The 16,728-nt window shown below is 40.9% G+C and overlaps 1 protein-coding gene across 4 annotated transcripts in view; it reads left to right on the top strand.

Moving 5' to 3' along the window:
• Positions 1-3,522: 3,522 nt before the first annotated feature.
• LOC129821979 (protein quaking-B-like) overlaps positions 3,523-16,728 on the top strand; it is a 40,392-nt gene continuing 27,186 nt past the window's right edge. For 2 of the 4 annotated variants that reach the window (XR_008754453.1, XM_055879984.1), the window contains exon 1: positions 3,525-4,188. Coding sequence is in view for 3 of the 4 variants with exons in the window: in XM_055879984.1 (XP_055735959.1) it covers positions 4,035-4,188 (154 nt within the window). In the remaining variant the exon portion in view is untranslated. Of the gene's footprint in view, positions 4,189-16,728 lie in introns of all 4 variants that reach the window. The other 2 variants (XM_055879901.1, XM_055879814.1) reach the window with 2 other exon arrangements.

Here is a 16,728-nt window from a genome sequence, read left to right on the forward strand (position 1 = left end):
TGGTCTTGTATGTCTTCCATTTCCTAACAATTGCTCCCACAGTTGATTTCTTCAAACCAAGCTGCTTACCTATTGCAGATTCAGTCTTCCCAGCCTGGTGCAGGTCTACAATTTTGTTTCTGGTGTCCATTGACAGTTCTTTGGTCTTGGCCATAGTGGAGTTTGGAGTGTGACTGTTTGAGGTTGTGGACAGGTGTCTTTATACTGATAACAAGTTCAAACAGGTGCCATTAATACAGGTAACGAGTGGAGGACAGAGGAGCCTCTTAAAGAAGAAGTTACAGGTCTGTGAGAGCCAGAAATCTTGCTTGTTTGTAGGTGACCAAATATTTATTTTCCACCATAATTTGCAAATAAATTCATTAAAAATCCTACAATGTGATTTTCTGGATTTTTTTCCCTCATTTTGTCTGTCATAGTTGAAGTGTACGTACCTATGATGAAAATTACAGGCCTCTCTCATCTTTTTAAGTGGGAGAACATGCACAATTGGTGGCTGACTAAATACTTTTTTGCCCCACTGTATATACACACAGGCGCACAAACGCATGCACCCACACACACACACACATTGTCCCCTACCCCATCAGACGTATAAGACCGTCGTTGTTTTGAAGGTTAAATACACACATCTGATTGTTTGGAGGAATGAGATGTGGTGCCTGGTGGGTGGAGATGGGGGAAGAGGTGGGGTGAGGGCAAGAAAAGGGGAGAGATAAGTGGTGGGGGGAGATGGGAGCTGAACCTGAGATGAATATTCTGTCTGTGTAGTGTGTGTTTGTGTCAGATGAATGTTCTCTCTGCTCCATGTCTGTGGTGGAGTGGACAGTGGGACAACAGTGTGAGACAGCTGTGGAGGACAAAGACTGGACTCAGAACAGCTAGACCACAGAGTCAGAACACACACACACATACAGCCTTGCCAATAACAAGGCATTATTATTCAAACTACACATTCATTTAGCATTTTATTCAAAGAAAAGTGTGTGTGTGAGAGAGAGAGAGCGAGAGAGGGAGAGAGAGAGAGAGAGAGAGAGAGAGAGAGAGAGAGAGAGAGAGAGAGAGGAGAGAAGAGAGAGACCACTTGAATGCCACACACACATCCAGAGATCCCCCAGAGTGACAGAGAGTGAGGTAAAACAGGTGTGCAAATCTCTGAAGGCAAATGGACAAACAGCATTGTTGACATTGTTGCCCTTACTGCTATCAGCCAATACAATCACATCGAACAACAGATTCACTCCATGGAACAACAGATAGTTACCATGTCAATAAAGTCAATTGAATTGAATTGAATTGAATAGTCCCCAAACAAATCTAAAGGAAATTTGGTTACAGCTCGTCCTCTAAGTCTGTGTGTATGTGTGTATTTGTGTGTGTGTGTACAACTAAAATTCAGAGAAGTGAGGACATTTTGCCAGTCCTCACTTGTAAAAAGGATATTTTAGTCTTAAGGGTTAGGGTTAGGTTTAGGGTTAGAATTAGGGTTAGGGGTTAGTGGTTAGGTTTGGAGGTTAAGGTTAGGGTTAGGGTTAAGGGTTAGGGAAAATAGGATTTTGAATGGGAATCAATTGTCCCCAAAAAGTCCTCACAAGTATAGTAAGACATACAGTGCCTTCAAAAAGTATTCATACCCCTTGACTTATTCCACATTTTGTTGTGTTACAGCCTGAATTTAAAATTAATTTTATATATTTTTTGGTCATCCATCTACCCACAATACCTCATAATGACAAAGCAAAAACATGTTGAGTAGATAGTTTGTAGAAACACTTCTGGCTGTGATTACAGCTGTGACTCTTTCTGGGTACGTCTCTAAGAGCTTTCCAGACCTGGATTGTGAAACATTTGCCCAATCATCTTTTCAAAATTCTTCAAGCACTGTCAAATTGGTTGTTGATCATTGCTATACAACCATTTTCAGGTCAAGCAGATTTAAGTCAAAACTGTAACTCGACCAATCAGGAACATTCAACTGAGTTAGGAAGGACTTTAATAAATGGATAGTCACATTAATAACGCCACTTTAATCATGTTCACATATCTTTCATTACTCATCTCATATGTATATACTATATTTTATACCATCTATTGCATCTTGCCTATGCCGCTCGGTCATCGCTCATCCATATATTTATATGTATATATTCTTATTCCATTCCTTTACTTAGATTTGTGTGTATTAGGTAGTTGCTGTGGAATTGTTAGATTGCTGTTAGATATTACTGCACTGTCACAACTAGAAGCACAAGCATTTCACAACCCTCACAATAACATCTGCTAACCATGTGTGTGACCAATAAAATTTGATTTGATTTGATTCACTGTCTTCTTGGTAAGCAACTCCAGTGTAGATTTGGCCTTGTGTTTTAGGTTATTGCCCTGCTGAAAGATGGATTCATCTCCCAGTGTCTGGTGGAAAGCAGACTGAACTAGGTTTTCCTCTAGGATTTTGCCTGTGCTTAGTTCCAATCCGTTTCTTTTTTATCCAGAAAAACTCCCCAGTCCTTAACGACTACAAGCATTCCCATAACATGATGTAGCCACCACCATGTTTGAAAATAATGTGTTGTATTGGATTTGTCCCAAACATAACACTTTTCTATTCAGGACAAAAAGTGAATTGCTTTGCCAAGTTTTTTGCAGTGTTACTTTAGTGCCTTGTTGCTTACAGCTTGTACTGTCTTCCTTCTTTTCATTCTGTCATTAGGTTAGTATTGTGGAGTAACTACAATATTGTTTATCCATCCTCAGTTTTCTCCTATCACAGCCATTAAACTCTGTAACTGTTTTTAAATCACCATTGGCCTCATAGTGAAATCCCTGAGCAGTTTCCTTCCTCTCTGGCAACTGAGTTAGGAAGGATGCCTGTATCTTTGTATTGACTGGGTGTATTGATACACCATCCAAAGTGTAATTAATATATTCACCGTGCTCAAAGGGCTATTCAATGTCTACTTTTTTTACCCATCTACCAATGGGTTCCCTTCTTTGTGAGGCATTGGAAAACCTCCCTGGTCTTTGGTTGAATCTGTGTTTGAAATTCACTGCTCGACTGAGTGACTATACAGATAATTGTACGTGTGGGGTACAGATATGAGGTAGTCATTTAGCATGTTAAACACTATTATTGCACACAAAGTGTGAATTTATTATGTGACTTGTTTAGCAAAATGTTACTGCAGAACTTATTTTTGCTTGCTATAACAAAGGGTGTGAATACTTATTGATTCAAGACATTTCAGCTTGAAATGTTTTATATATCTGTAAAAATGTCAAAAAACAACATTACTGGGTATTGTGTGTATGCCAGTGACATAACATCTCAATTGAATCCGTTTTAAATTCAGGCTGTAACACAACAACATGTGGAAAAAGTCAAGTGGTGCGAATACTTTCTGAAGGCACTATCGCTATGTGTGTGTGAGAGAGCGAGATGTGGGGGAGGAGAGACAGAGACAGACGCGAGATGACAAGCACGCTGTCTCTCCTCGATAGATTTTCTAAATCTGAACCCAATCTTCGGGGACGCGCAGCTCTCTCTGGTACCACCCCCTTCCCCATTTCGGGCTCTCTCTCCTTATTTCTCCTTCTCTTGCAGTGTGATGTGTGGTCATATGACAGGGTCTGAATACCAACACACTCGACATGAGCGAGGAGGCGTAAACCGGAGAAAACAAGTGGCTAAGTGTGTGTCGCGGACACTGAGAGAGCGTGAGCGGTTACTGGGGAACGCCTATCTGACTGAAACTGCGGAGAAGAAAATTAGTTTAAAGCAACGGGGGACACTAACTAACTAACTTTAACTAGAGTTTAGGCATATTCGACCCAGCGAAGTTAAAATATATATATATTTACAAATCGCCTCGCGCTATTGCTTTCCCCTTTTCAGAGCGGTGTGTGCCAAATCTCAGAATCGGAGGAGGCTGGGGCTTGAGGAAGCAGTTCGGACATAACTTTAAAATAAAAGTATAATTTTTTTGTTAAGCGTCGGCCCTGATTTTGGCTGGTAAACTTGAGTTGTGAGTTTGACAATGGTCGGTGAGATGAGTGAGCAGGTCCGGGAAAGACCCAGACCAAGGCCCAGCCCGGACTACCTGATGCAGTTGATGACAGACCGGAAGGTGATGAGCTCGCTGCCCAACTTCACTGGCATCTTCACTCACCTGGAGCGGCTCTTAGACGAAGGTAAGTGATTAGGCTACAATGCATATATTTTTTTTAAAGATTTACTAAAAATATGGTAGGTCTATAATTAGCAGTGGTGAAAAAAGTAGCAAATTGTCATTCTTGAGTAAAAGTGAAGATACCTTAATAGAAAATGACTCACGTAAAAGTGAAAGTCACCCAGTAAAATACTTATTGAGTAAATGTCTAGAAGTATTTGGTTTTAAATATACTTAAGTATCAAAAGTACATTTTAGCAATTACATTTATTTAAGTATCAAAAGTACAAGTATAATTAATTTCGCATTCCTTATATTAAGCAAAGTAGATGGCCACATTTTCTAGTTTTTTAAAATTTTATTTACGGATAGCAAGGGGCCTGCTCCAACTCAGAAATAATTTGCAAACGGAGCATGTGTTTAAATCAAATCAAATCAAATGTATTTATATATCCCTTCTTACATCAGCTGATTTAGTGAGTCTACCAGATCAGAGGCAGTAGGGATGACCAGGGATGTTCTCTTGATAAGTGTGTGAATTAGACCATTTTATTGTCCTGCTAAGCATTCAAAATGTAACGGAGTATGTATGGAGTAAAAAGTACATACTTTTCTTTAGGAATGTAGTGAAGTAAAAGTTGTTAAAAATATGAATAGTAAAGTACGGAAACCCCAAAAACAACTTAGTACTTTAAAGTATTTCTACTTAAGTACTTTACACCACTGATAATTAGTTGGTTGATATTTCAACTATGTTGTTTGGTGAGATACTGTGACACACATTAATAAACAGACACACCATAGACACTAAGAGACACACACCAGGCAGTTGGTGATGTGAACAAACGGACAGTTGTTAGTCTGGGTTGGTGACCTATTGTGCAAGGCGGTGTGAATGTGGCGGCCCATCCCCGGTTAGTCACGAGGCTCAGTACACGGTCAACGGGATGTCAACCTGAAAATACTTGACTTTGGAGGGTGTGCTTAGACTGTATGTATGTGAATAGAGAGCCAGTCAACTCTGTATGTGTGTGTGTGTGTGTGTGTGTGTGTGTGTGTGTGTGTGTGTGTGTGTGTGTGTGTGTGTGTGAGTGTGTGTGAGTGTGTGTGTGTGTACAGTATGGCTGACTGATTGATTGATTGATTGATTGTAGTCTCTGAAGAGGACCCCCATCACAACAACCAAAAACACACCAAGCAGGTCAAACAACATAGTAACAAACAATGAGATGTCATGTGGAATTAATGATCAGATTATATTGATTTTGACAAAGGACAAGGAGAGGGGGAGAAATAACGTAAAAATGACTAAGAGAGGAAGACAACGGGAGAAAGACAAGAGGGGAAGAGGCCGGGGAGGTATTTGTGCTTAGCTTTATCTCAACACTTCAACCTGCCATTACACTATCTAGAGTTCTCTGTGTGTATATATATAGACTGCACATACTCACTCACACTCATGCACCATCTCTCTTTCCATTCTGCAGCCACATTATTCTTATTGTGGCTGTCTCATCCAAGACACATTTCCATTGTGTGTGTGTGTGTGTGTGTGTGTGTGTGTGTGTGTGTGTGTGTGTGTGTGTGTGTGTGTGTGTGTGTGTGTGTGTGTGTGTGTGTGTGTGTGTGTGTGTGTGTGTGTGTGTGTGTGTGTGTGTGATGTACGCAGGGCTCTCCCAACAATTTAGGAGCACCAGAAAATACTATTTTATTGATTGCGATACAGCCTGGGACCGGGGACAGCCTATATGAAACCTAGCTACTTTTGAAACACATGTTGTGCCCCAGAAACTAATATGCAACACTGTAAAGACAGTTTGTTATAAAAGCTAAGATGTTGCTATGAATACCTGTCATTGAAATTACATTGTCATTAGTGGAATATTAGGTTTCTACATTGTGTAAAAGCGCCTATTTTCCTTTTTGTTGTTGTCATTTTTATTTCACTTTTCTTTTTTTGTTGACAAACAAAAACCTACTTAACATTCACATACATTTCCACCAACATTATGTTGTTTCTGTGTGTAGCCAGATTTCTAAACAAATATTTAAATGATAAAACATTTGAATCTACCAATATTTACATACATACATTTCCACCAACATTAATGACATCACACTTGCTCAGACCTACGTTCCAATCGTAGCCACATCTAAATGTTGTTTCTAATGCTTGTAAGACTCTGACATCAAATTGTGTTATGACGTTGCTGTCTGTAGCTGTCACGTTCTGACCTTTTATTTCCTTTATTTTTGTCTTTATTTAGTATGGTCAGGGCGGGAGTTGGGGTGGGTAGTCTATGTGTGTTTTTCTATGTTGGGGTTTTGAGTTCGGCCTGGTATGATTCTCAATCAGTGGCAGCTGTCAATCGTTGTCCCTGGTTGAGAATCATACTTAGGTAGCCTGGGTTTCACTTTTGAGTTGTGGGTGTTTGTTGCCGTGTCAGTGTTTGTTCGCCACACGGTACTGTTTAGTTCGTTTGTTCACTTCGTTTGTTGTTTTGTATTTTGTAGTGTTCTGTTTGTTGGATTAGCATTAAAATTCATCATCATGAACACTTACCACGCTGCGCCTTGGTCCTCCTCTCTTTCACCCGAAGACGAGCGTTACAGTAGCCAGTTTCAAAAATAATAATAAAGCATTTGATTGGTCCAGTATTTAAGTAATAGCTTTTTCAATATAAATGCTAAAAATAACATTGTCCAACCCATTGAGTATCTTACTGCACCCCAATATGCCATGTCTTGAAATATGCAGATAGATGGATTAAAAGTAAATGTATATTGTAAAACTTCTGACAGCCCACTTTCTAACTCTGCCTATAACTTTTGGACTTTATAGTACTCCCAGAAGGCATGTGTTATTGAGTCACTGTTAGTTTCACACTTAAGACATGACTCTGAAGTTGTGCTGTAGAATTTGTATAATACATTTTATACATTAGTTTATACTGGATTAAGCGTACATTTGAGTTAACTGTGTAATTTTCTGTCTTGGTTCGAATAGTTTATATTTTTTTCTAAGAGATTGTCAGTTGGACAGGCTCTCTGCAAGGTTTTGTATAAATTCCATATCATATTAGTATATTTTTCTGTCTCAAATAGGATTGCTCTGATGTCCAAAAGCTTTCAGGTCAAAATTTTGTCATACAAATCTTTAAGTTGCAAATATTTGAAAATGTCTACGTTGGTCAGTCCAAAATTGCTTTTGAATTCTGTCATGGAAATAATTGTATTTCCTATTACCACATAATTTACGGTTTCTATGCCTTTAGTTTTCAATGTGGGCCAATTTGTCGGTGAATTCTGAAAAGCCAAGGATTGTTCTGTAGGGGTGTGTTTTTAGGGAGTGATATTGGTCCTTGTAGGATCCGTTTCATTTTCTTCCATGTCATAATGTTCTTAACTAGGAAGTTGTTAATGTGCTCAGCTCCATCCTTTGAAAACAAACACGTGAGAAGATTCTGGGGAAAAGCATGCACCTCTTCAATATGTACCCATTCTTCCTCTTTAGTGCATTTAATAATATGTTGCAAGTAAAAGCCTTGGGTTGTGAGTTGATATAATTTATGGACATTGTCACGTTCGTCGTAATGATGAGACCAAGGCGCAGCGTGATTATAATACATCTTCCTTTTTAAATAAATAAAGAAACACGAAGAACACTAAACAAACTAACAAAATGAACGTGAAGCTAATAATAACGACTGCAGACATGCAACATCACATAGACAATAACCCACAAAACCTAAATGGGAAATGGCAACCTAAATATGATCCCCAATCAGAGACAACGATAAACAGCTGTCTCTGATTGGGAACCAATTCAGGCCACCATAGACCTATAATATGCCTAGACTAACCAAAACCCCTAGACATACAAAAAAAAACTAGACAATACAAAAACTAAACAAACCACCCTTGTCACACCCTGACCTAACCAAAATATAAAGAAAACAAAGATAACTAAGGTCAGGGCATGACAGACATGTATACTTTTTTAAAGAATGTCTTCGGTGGGGTAATTTTTATTACTGAAAATAAATATAAAAACTTTCGGAGCCATGCCATTCTGAAGATGTTTATTCTACCTGTAATTTTTTTTTTCCATTTAATTAGATCTGCCTTAACTTTATTTCATTACTCAACAACATTATCTTTATATATTTGTTGTTAGTTGTCACTTATTAAGCATCCAAAGTATTTAATATTTTTTGTTGTCCACTTAAAGGATTGCTATTGCCATTATTAAAAAATATTCCACGTTCATTTTATATCCTGAGATTTTAGAGTATTCCGAAAATATTTTTAACAAGGGGGGCATTGAGTTTTCAATATTAGTGAGGTATATCAGGAGATTTTGAGCAAATAAGTTACGTTTGTATTCATGTTTGCCAATACTGATACCTGTTACGTTTGGGGCCTGTTTAATTCTATCTGCAAGCAGTTCAATTGCCAGTGCAAACATGAGGGGGTAGAAAGGACATCCTTGTCTCAAATCAAACTTTATTTGTCACATGCGCCGAATACAACAAGTGTAGAACTTACTGTGAAATGCTTACTTACAAGCCCTTAATCAACAGTGCAGTTCAAGAAGAGTTAAGAAAATATTTACCAAATTCACTAAAATAAAAAGTAACACAATAACATAACAATAACGAGGCTATATAAAGGGGGTACCGGAACCGAGTCAGTGTGCGGGGGTACAGGTTAGAGGTAAATTGTACATGTAGGTAGGAATTAAGTGACTATGCATAGATAATAAACAGAGAGTAGCAGCAGTGTACAAAACAAATGGAGGGGGGTCAATGTAATAGTCCTGTGGCCATTTGATTAATTGTTCAGCAGTCTTATGGCTTGGGGGTAGAAGCTTTTAAGGAGCCTTTTGGTCCTAGACTTGGCGCTCCAGTACCGCTTGCTGTGCAGTAGCAGAGAAAACAGTCTATCACTTGGGTAACTGGAGTCTCTGACAATTTTATGGACTTTCCTCTGACACCGCCTATTATATAGGTCCTGAATTGCAGGAAGCTTGGTCCCAGTGATGTACTGGGCTGTACGCACTACCCTCTGTAGTGCCTTATGGTCAGATGCCGAGCAGTTGCCATACCAGGCAGTGACGGTCAGGATGCTCTCGATGGTGCAGCTGTAGAACCTTTTGAGGATCTGGGGGCCTATGCCAAATATTTTCAGTCTCCTGAGGGGGAAAAGGTTTTGTCGGTGCCCTCTTCACGACTGTCTTGGTGTGTTTGGGCCATGATAGATCGTTGGTGATGTGGACACCAAGGAACTTGAAACCTTCGACCTGCTCCATTACAGCCCCGTTGATGTTAATGGGGGCCTGTTTGGCCCGCCTTTTCCTGTAGTCCACAATCAGCTCCTTTGTCTTGCTCACATTGAGGGAGAGGTTGTTGTCCTGGCACCACACTGCCAGTTCCCTGACCTCCCTATAGGCTGTCTCATCATTGTCTGTGATCAGGCCTACCACTGTTGTGTCGTCAGCAAACTTAATGATGGTGTTGGAGTCGTGTTTGTCCACTCAGTCGTGGGTGAACAGGGAGTACAGGAGGGGACTAAGTACACACCTCTGAGGGGCCACAGTGTTGAGGATCAGCGTGGCAGATGTGTTGTTGCCTACCCTTTCCACCTGGGTCCGGCCTGTCAGGAAGTCCAGGATCCAGTTGTAGAGGGAGGTGTTTAGTCCCAGGGTCCTTAACTTAGTGATGAGCTTCGTGGGCACTATGGTGTTGAATGCTGAGCTGCAGTCAATGAACAGCATTCTCACATAGATGTTCCTTTTGTCCAGGTGGGAAAGGACAGTGTGGGGTGCGATTGAGATTGCGTCATCTGTGGATCTGTTGGGGCAGTATGCGAATTGGAGTGGGTCTAGGGTATCCGGGAGGATGCTGTTGATGTGAGCCATGACTAGCCTGTCAAAGAACTTCATGGCTATCGACATGAGTGCTATCGGTCTGTGGTGGTAAATAGACAGCTACGAATAATATAGATGAGGTAGATAGTTCTTGGTAGATAGTGTGTTCTACAGCTTATCATAACGTACTCTACCTCAGGCGAGCAATACCTCAAGACATCTATAATATTAAACATCGACCACCAGTTGTTATTAACAAAAAGACACACACCCCCACCCCTCGTCTTACCAGATGTAGCTTCTCTGTTCTGCTGGTGCATTGAAAATCCCTCCAGCTCTATATTATCTTTGTCGTCGTTCAGCCACAACTCGGTGAAACATAAGATGTTACTGTTCTTAACCTCTTGAAGCAAGGGGGCAGAATTTTTATGTTTGGAAAAATAACGTTCCCATTGTAAGCTGCCTATTTCTCAGGTCCGGATGCTAGAATATGCATATAATTGACAGAGTAGGATAGAAAACACTCTAACGTTTCCAAAACTGTCAAAATATTGTCTGTGAGTATAACAGAACTGATTTTGCAGGTGAAAACCTGAGGAAATCCAACCCGGAAGTGCCTTTTATTTGGAAAAATCCCTGTTTCATTGCCTGCCTATCCTCCATTTTAAAGGGGTATCAACCAGATTCCTTTTCCAATGGCTTCCACAGGTTGTGAACAAGCTTTAGACATAGTTTCAAGCTTTTATTTTGAAAAATTAGCGAGATTTATCAAACGCGTCAGGTGTCCTTTGATTCGTTCATGCGCGCGACAGTTGTAGCTCGACATTTTCTTTCTCTGTAGTATTGAATAGTTTACCGTCCGGTTGAAATATCATCGATTATGTATGTTAAAAACCTGAACGTTTGACATGTTTCTACGAACATTACGGATACTTTTTGGAATTTTCATCTGCCCTTCAGGACCGGCACGACCCTGTGGTTTTCTGAACATAACGCACAAACCAAATGGAGGTTTTTGGTTATAAAAATAATCTTTATCGAACAAAAATAACATTTATTGTGTAACTGGGAGTCTCATGAGTGCAAACATCCGAAGATCATCAAAGGTAAGCGATAAATCTTATTGCTTTTCTGACTTTCGTGACCAAGCTAATTTGCGGCTAGCTGTTTGTAATGTTTTGTCTAGTGATCGATAAACTTACAAACGCTTGGATTGCTTTCTCTATAAAGCATATTTTCAAAATCTGACACGATAGGTGGATTAACAACAAGCTAAGCTGTGTTTTGGTATATTTCACTTGTGATTTCATGAAAATAAATTATGAATTTTTTATTTGGCGCTATGCAATTCAGCGGCTGTTTACCCGTAAAAGGGATCCGTGTGCCTTATTGGTAGTATAATCGTAATCGTAGGTCATCAATTTTATTTTCCAATGATTGCATGTTAGCAAGTACAATTGATGGCAGTGGGAGTTTACTCGCTCGCCTAAGGATTCTCAAAGGCAGCCCGATATGCGTCCTCTTTTCCTCCGTCAAACTGAGCAATCGGGGGAGAAGGTCTTGGTCAGGGAGGTGACCAAGAATCCGATGGTCACTCTGACAGAGCTCCAGAGTTCCTCTGTGGAAATGGGAGAACCTTCCAGAAGGACAACCATCTCGGCAGCACTCCACCAATCAGGCCTTTATGGTAGAGTGACCAGACGGAAGCCACTCCTCAGTAAAAGGCAGATGACATGATTGGAGTTTGCTAAAAGGCACTTAAGGGACTCTGACCATGAGAAACAAGATTGTCTGGGCTGATGAAACCAAGATTGAAGTCTTTGTTCTGAATGCCAAAAGTCACATCTGCAGGTAACCTGGCACAATCCCTACGGTGAAGCATGGTGGTGGCAGCATCATGCTGTAGGGATGTATTTCAGCGGCAGGGACTGGGAGACTAGTCAGGATCGAGGGAAAGATGAACGGCGCAAAGTAAAGAGAGATCCTTGATGAAAACCTGCTTCAGAGCGGACTACGACCCTAAGCACACAGTCAAGACAACGCAAGTCTCTGAATGTCCTTGAGTGGCCCAGCCAGAGCCCGGACTTGAACCCGATCAAACATCTCTGGAGAGACCTGAAAATAGCTGTGCAGCGACACTCCCCATCCAACCTGACAGTACTTATTTGTACTTTTTAGGGATTTTAAGCTCCTACTCCACTAATGTACAGTCGTGGCCAAAAGTTTTGAGAATGACACAAATATTAATTTTCACAAAGTCTGCTGCCTCAGTTTGTATGATGGTAATTTGCATATACTCCAGAATGTTATGAAGAGTAATCAGATTAATTGAAATTAATTGCAAAGTCCCTCTTTGCCATGCAAATGAACTGAATCCCCCAAAAACATTTCCACTGCATTTCAGCCCTGCCACAAAAGGACCAGCTGACATCATGTCAGTGATTCTCTCCTTAACACAGTTGTGAGTGTTGACGAGGACAAGGCTGGAGATCACTCTGTCATGCTGATTGAGTTCGAATAACAGACTGGAAGCTTCAAAAGGAGGGTGGTGCTTGGAATCATTATTCTTCCTCTGTCAATCATGGTTACATGCAAGGAAACACGTGCCGTCATCATTGCTTTGCACAAAAAGGGCTTCACAGGCAAGGATTTTGCTGCCAGTAAGATTGCACCTAAATCAACCATTTAACGGATCATCAAGAACCTCAAGGACAGCGGTTCAATTGTTGTGAAGAAGGCTTCAGGGCGCCAAAGAAAGTCCAGCAAGCGCCAGGACCGTCTCCTAAACTTGATTCAGCTGCGGGATCGGGGCACCACCAGTACAGAGCTTGCTCAGGAATGGCAGCAGACAGGTGTGAGTGCATCTGCACGCACAGTGAGGCGAAGACTTCTGGAGGATGGCCTGGTGTCAAGAAGGGCAGCAAAGAAGCCACTTCTTTCCAGGAAAAACATCAGGGACAGACTGATATTCTGCAAAAGGTACAGGGATTGGACTGCTGAAGACTGGGGTAAAGTCATTTTCTCTGATGAATGCCCTTTCCGATTGTTTGGGGCATCCGGAAAAAAGCTTGTCCGGAGAAGACAAGGTGAGAGCTACCATCAGTCCTGTGTCATGCCAACAGTAAAGCATCCTGAGACCATTCATGTGTGGGGTTGCTTCTCAGCCAAGGGAGTGTGCTCACTTACAATTTTGCCTAAGAACACAGCCATGAATAAAGAATGGTACCAACACATCCTCCGAGAGCAACTTCTCCCAACCATGCAGGAACAGTTTAGCGACGAACAATGCCTTTTCCAGCATGATGAGGGCACCTTGCCATAAGGCAAAAGTGATAACTAAGTTGCTCGGGGAACAAAACATCAATGTTTTGGTTCCATGGCCAAGAAACTCCCCAGACCTTAATCCCATTGAGAACTTGTGGTCAAACATCAAGAGGCAGGTGGACAAACAAAAACCCACAAATTCTGACAAACTCCAAGCATTGATTATGCAAGAATGGGCTGCCATCAGTCAGGATGTGGCCCAGAAGTTAATTGACAGCATGCCAGGGTGGATTGCAGAGGTCTTGAAAAAGAAGGGTCAACACTTGAAATATTGACTCTTTGCATCAACTTCATGTAATTGTCAATATAAGCCTTTGACTCTTATGAAATGCTTGTAATTATACTTCAGTATTCCATATTAACATCTGACAAAAATATCTAAAGACACTGAAGCAGCAAACTTTGTGGAAATTAATATTTGTGTCATTCTCAAAACTTTTGGCCACGACTGTACTGTACCAAAAATCTGTGGATTATGTCATTGTAAATACATTGGAGAAAGACTGCCACTTAAATACTGTGGTCAGTTTGCAATACCTTGTGAATTAAAGTATAGTGCCTGGTGGGTCTCTATTGGGTGCACTGAGAGACCTAGGTGAGATAAGTGGAGGCACCACACATACTTCAGGGAAGTGTCTGATGCCCTCCCAGCTCCCCCATCCCGATCCCTCGGATAGAGCCCATCTCCACTGTTGGATCTTAACTATGTTTAATGGCAAACAAGGAATAATAATGACCTGATTTGGCCAGAACATGTATTCATTTTACAGCAGGCTTGCAAGTCCCTGACCTGCTGTTTTCGACTCTCGCTCTCTCTACCGCACCTGCTGTCTCGACCTCTGAATGCTTATTTGTGAAAATAAATAAAATGGAAGGTGTTCCTAATGTTTGGTATACTTGTGTATACCCTATGCATCCACCCATTCTCTCCCACCTTCCTACGCATATTCAAATTCACCATTCGTCACACCTCCCTCACACATCCATTCATATACACACACATACCCACCCAAATACATACACTCATACCCCCCCCCCCCACACACACACACACATCCATAGGACAGTTATTGACATATACAGTGCATTCAGAAAGTATTCATGCCCCTTTACTTTTTCCACATTTTGTTGCGTTACAGCTTTATTCTAAAATTGATTAAATAGTTTTTCCCCCTCATCAATCTACACACAGTACCCCATAATGGCAAAGCAAAAACAGGTTTTTAGATTTTTTTTGCAAATGTATTACAAATAAAAAACATATCACATTTACGTAAATATTCAGACCCTTTACTCAGTACTTTGTCAATCTACTTTTTTAACAACAGATTGTAGCCGTTTGTTAGTTTTGGTGGGCACTGAGAATTTTCGTATTGTTTTCCTGGAGAGCATTTAACTGTTCATTACTCTCGTTTGCATTTCCAACTTGCCCTTTGTCCTTTCCTTTGACGGAGGCCATGCTCTGTTGGGTTCGTGTTGCTGCACTGTTTACAAACTGATTGGTTCACTGTTGTACAAAATGGATTGCTCACCCTCTCCCAGTTGCTTGGGGATATGTTGATTTATCAACTTGAGGCTTGATTGTTTCTACATATAACCACAGTTTTGTCGATATGCGCCTCACTATTTTCCTATTGAGATGCATTGCATTGAACATATTACACTCTCTTTAAGAATGACAGGTTTGTGATGACGAAATGCAATAGATCTGCCGTTCATTGATCATTGACACAGATTATATTGACCAGACGCTCTAGTGGCTGCTCTAACATTGAATATAAATGTCTTAAAAAATGGAAGGCAGTCGGGAGGAGGCAAGATCAGGTGGGACTAGGGCTGTGTCAGCTGGTGATTGTCAAGCAAATAATTGCCGGTCTCATGGTAATTTACCATGAATGAACATAAATACGTTTACCATCTCCTGGCTTCGTCGCATAGACTCGTAGCCACTGATGCAGACCAGTGGAACTAATGCATAAAAAAAAAAACATTTAATATAGCCTACACCATCACAATAAATCCATTATTTATTTTAAACAGGTCTAAAGAAACATGATATGAAGAAAATCTAGTCTATTTCAGAAGAACAGAATATCATAATCTGAGTTGTCCCTCTGGCTATGCCATATGCTTGTGTGCTACACTAGTTCATTTAGCAGACAATTTGCTTAGAATTCCTTGACATTATATTTATTTCTGAGGGAATGTGTTAACAAAAGGAGTGTGTTAACAAAGAAACAGGTCCTCCTATATGCTTAATTTAGAGTTATTTATGCAACTTCAGTTGTGATTCAAACGCTGGGCTATATGTTTTGATTTTTAAAACATTCTAAGGCTGCATGATGCGACTTTAATTATGATTTGTAAAGAGTCACATGAAAGGCATGAACTCTGCTTTGATTCTTGCGCAGGCTGCACACACTTCATCTGTCTCTCATTCACAATTTTACAAGCACTTGATAATATTCTCACCGATCCTCGAATTTTCTGGTGGCATCCCCCTTGTGTGGCTGTAATGCCCCCTAAAAAAATCCATGCCTTTTGCGGCCAAAGTGGCCCGTTGTGCCCTTGGGCTGAATATTATAATTCCCTTCTCCTGACTGCCAATCACTGTGCTCCGAAGCACCTCTCACTCACATGGCTCTCTCAGATATCTCAATTCTTATCAGCCAATGCCTGTCACATGATCGGATCCTTCTCACAGGTATCTCAGCTCTAAAGTAGGCTACAAGTGAAAATAGACACATCAGAGACGCAACTGCGTGTGTCCTTCTAATCGAATTCCGAGGCACATATTGAAGATGTTAAAAGAACTGTCCACATTTACTTTTCATCAGCCAACACGAGTAAGCCTAACGAACAGAAAAAACACTAGCCTATGTAAATCTACTATCCCCCATAGTACAAAAGTTGACCTATTCTATTGGTCAACTTGTCCTTCTGTGTGAGAAAGAAATATTTGGAATATTCTCCGGGACAACTGGCTGTCCCCAGTCCACCTGGTCATGCTGCTGCTCCAGTTTCAACTGTAATGCCTGCGGCTAGGGAACCCTGACCTTTTCACCGGACGTGTTACCTTGTCCCGGACCTGCTGTTTTCAACTCTCTCTCTCTACTGCACCAGCTGTCTCGACCTCTGAATGCTCGGTTATGAAAAGCCAACTGACATTTACTCCTGAGGTGCTGACCTGTTGCACCCTCTACAACCACTGATTATTATTTGACCTTGATGGTCATCTATGAACTGGCCTTAAATGGACATGTGCTCTTATAATCTCCACCCGGCACAGCCAGAAGAGGACTGGCTACCTCTCAGAGCCTGGTTCCTTTCTAGGTTTCTTTCTAGGTTCCTGCCTTTCTAGGGAGTTTT

Source organism: Salvelinus fontinalis, chromosome 1 (assembly GCF_029448725.1).
Source record: "Salvelinus fontinalis isolate EN_2023a chromosome 1, ASM2944872v1, whole genome shotgun sequence".
Taxonomy (NCBI): domain Eukaryota; kingdom Metazoa; phylum Chordata; class Actinopteri; order Salmoniformes; family Salmonidae; genus Salvelinus; species Salvelinus fontinalis.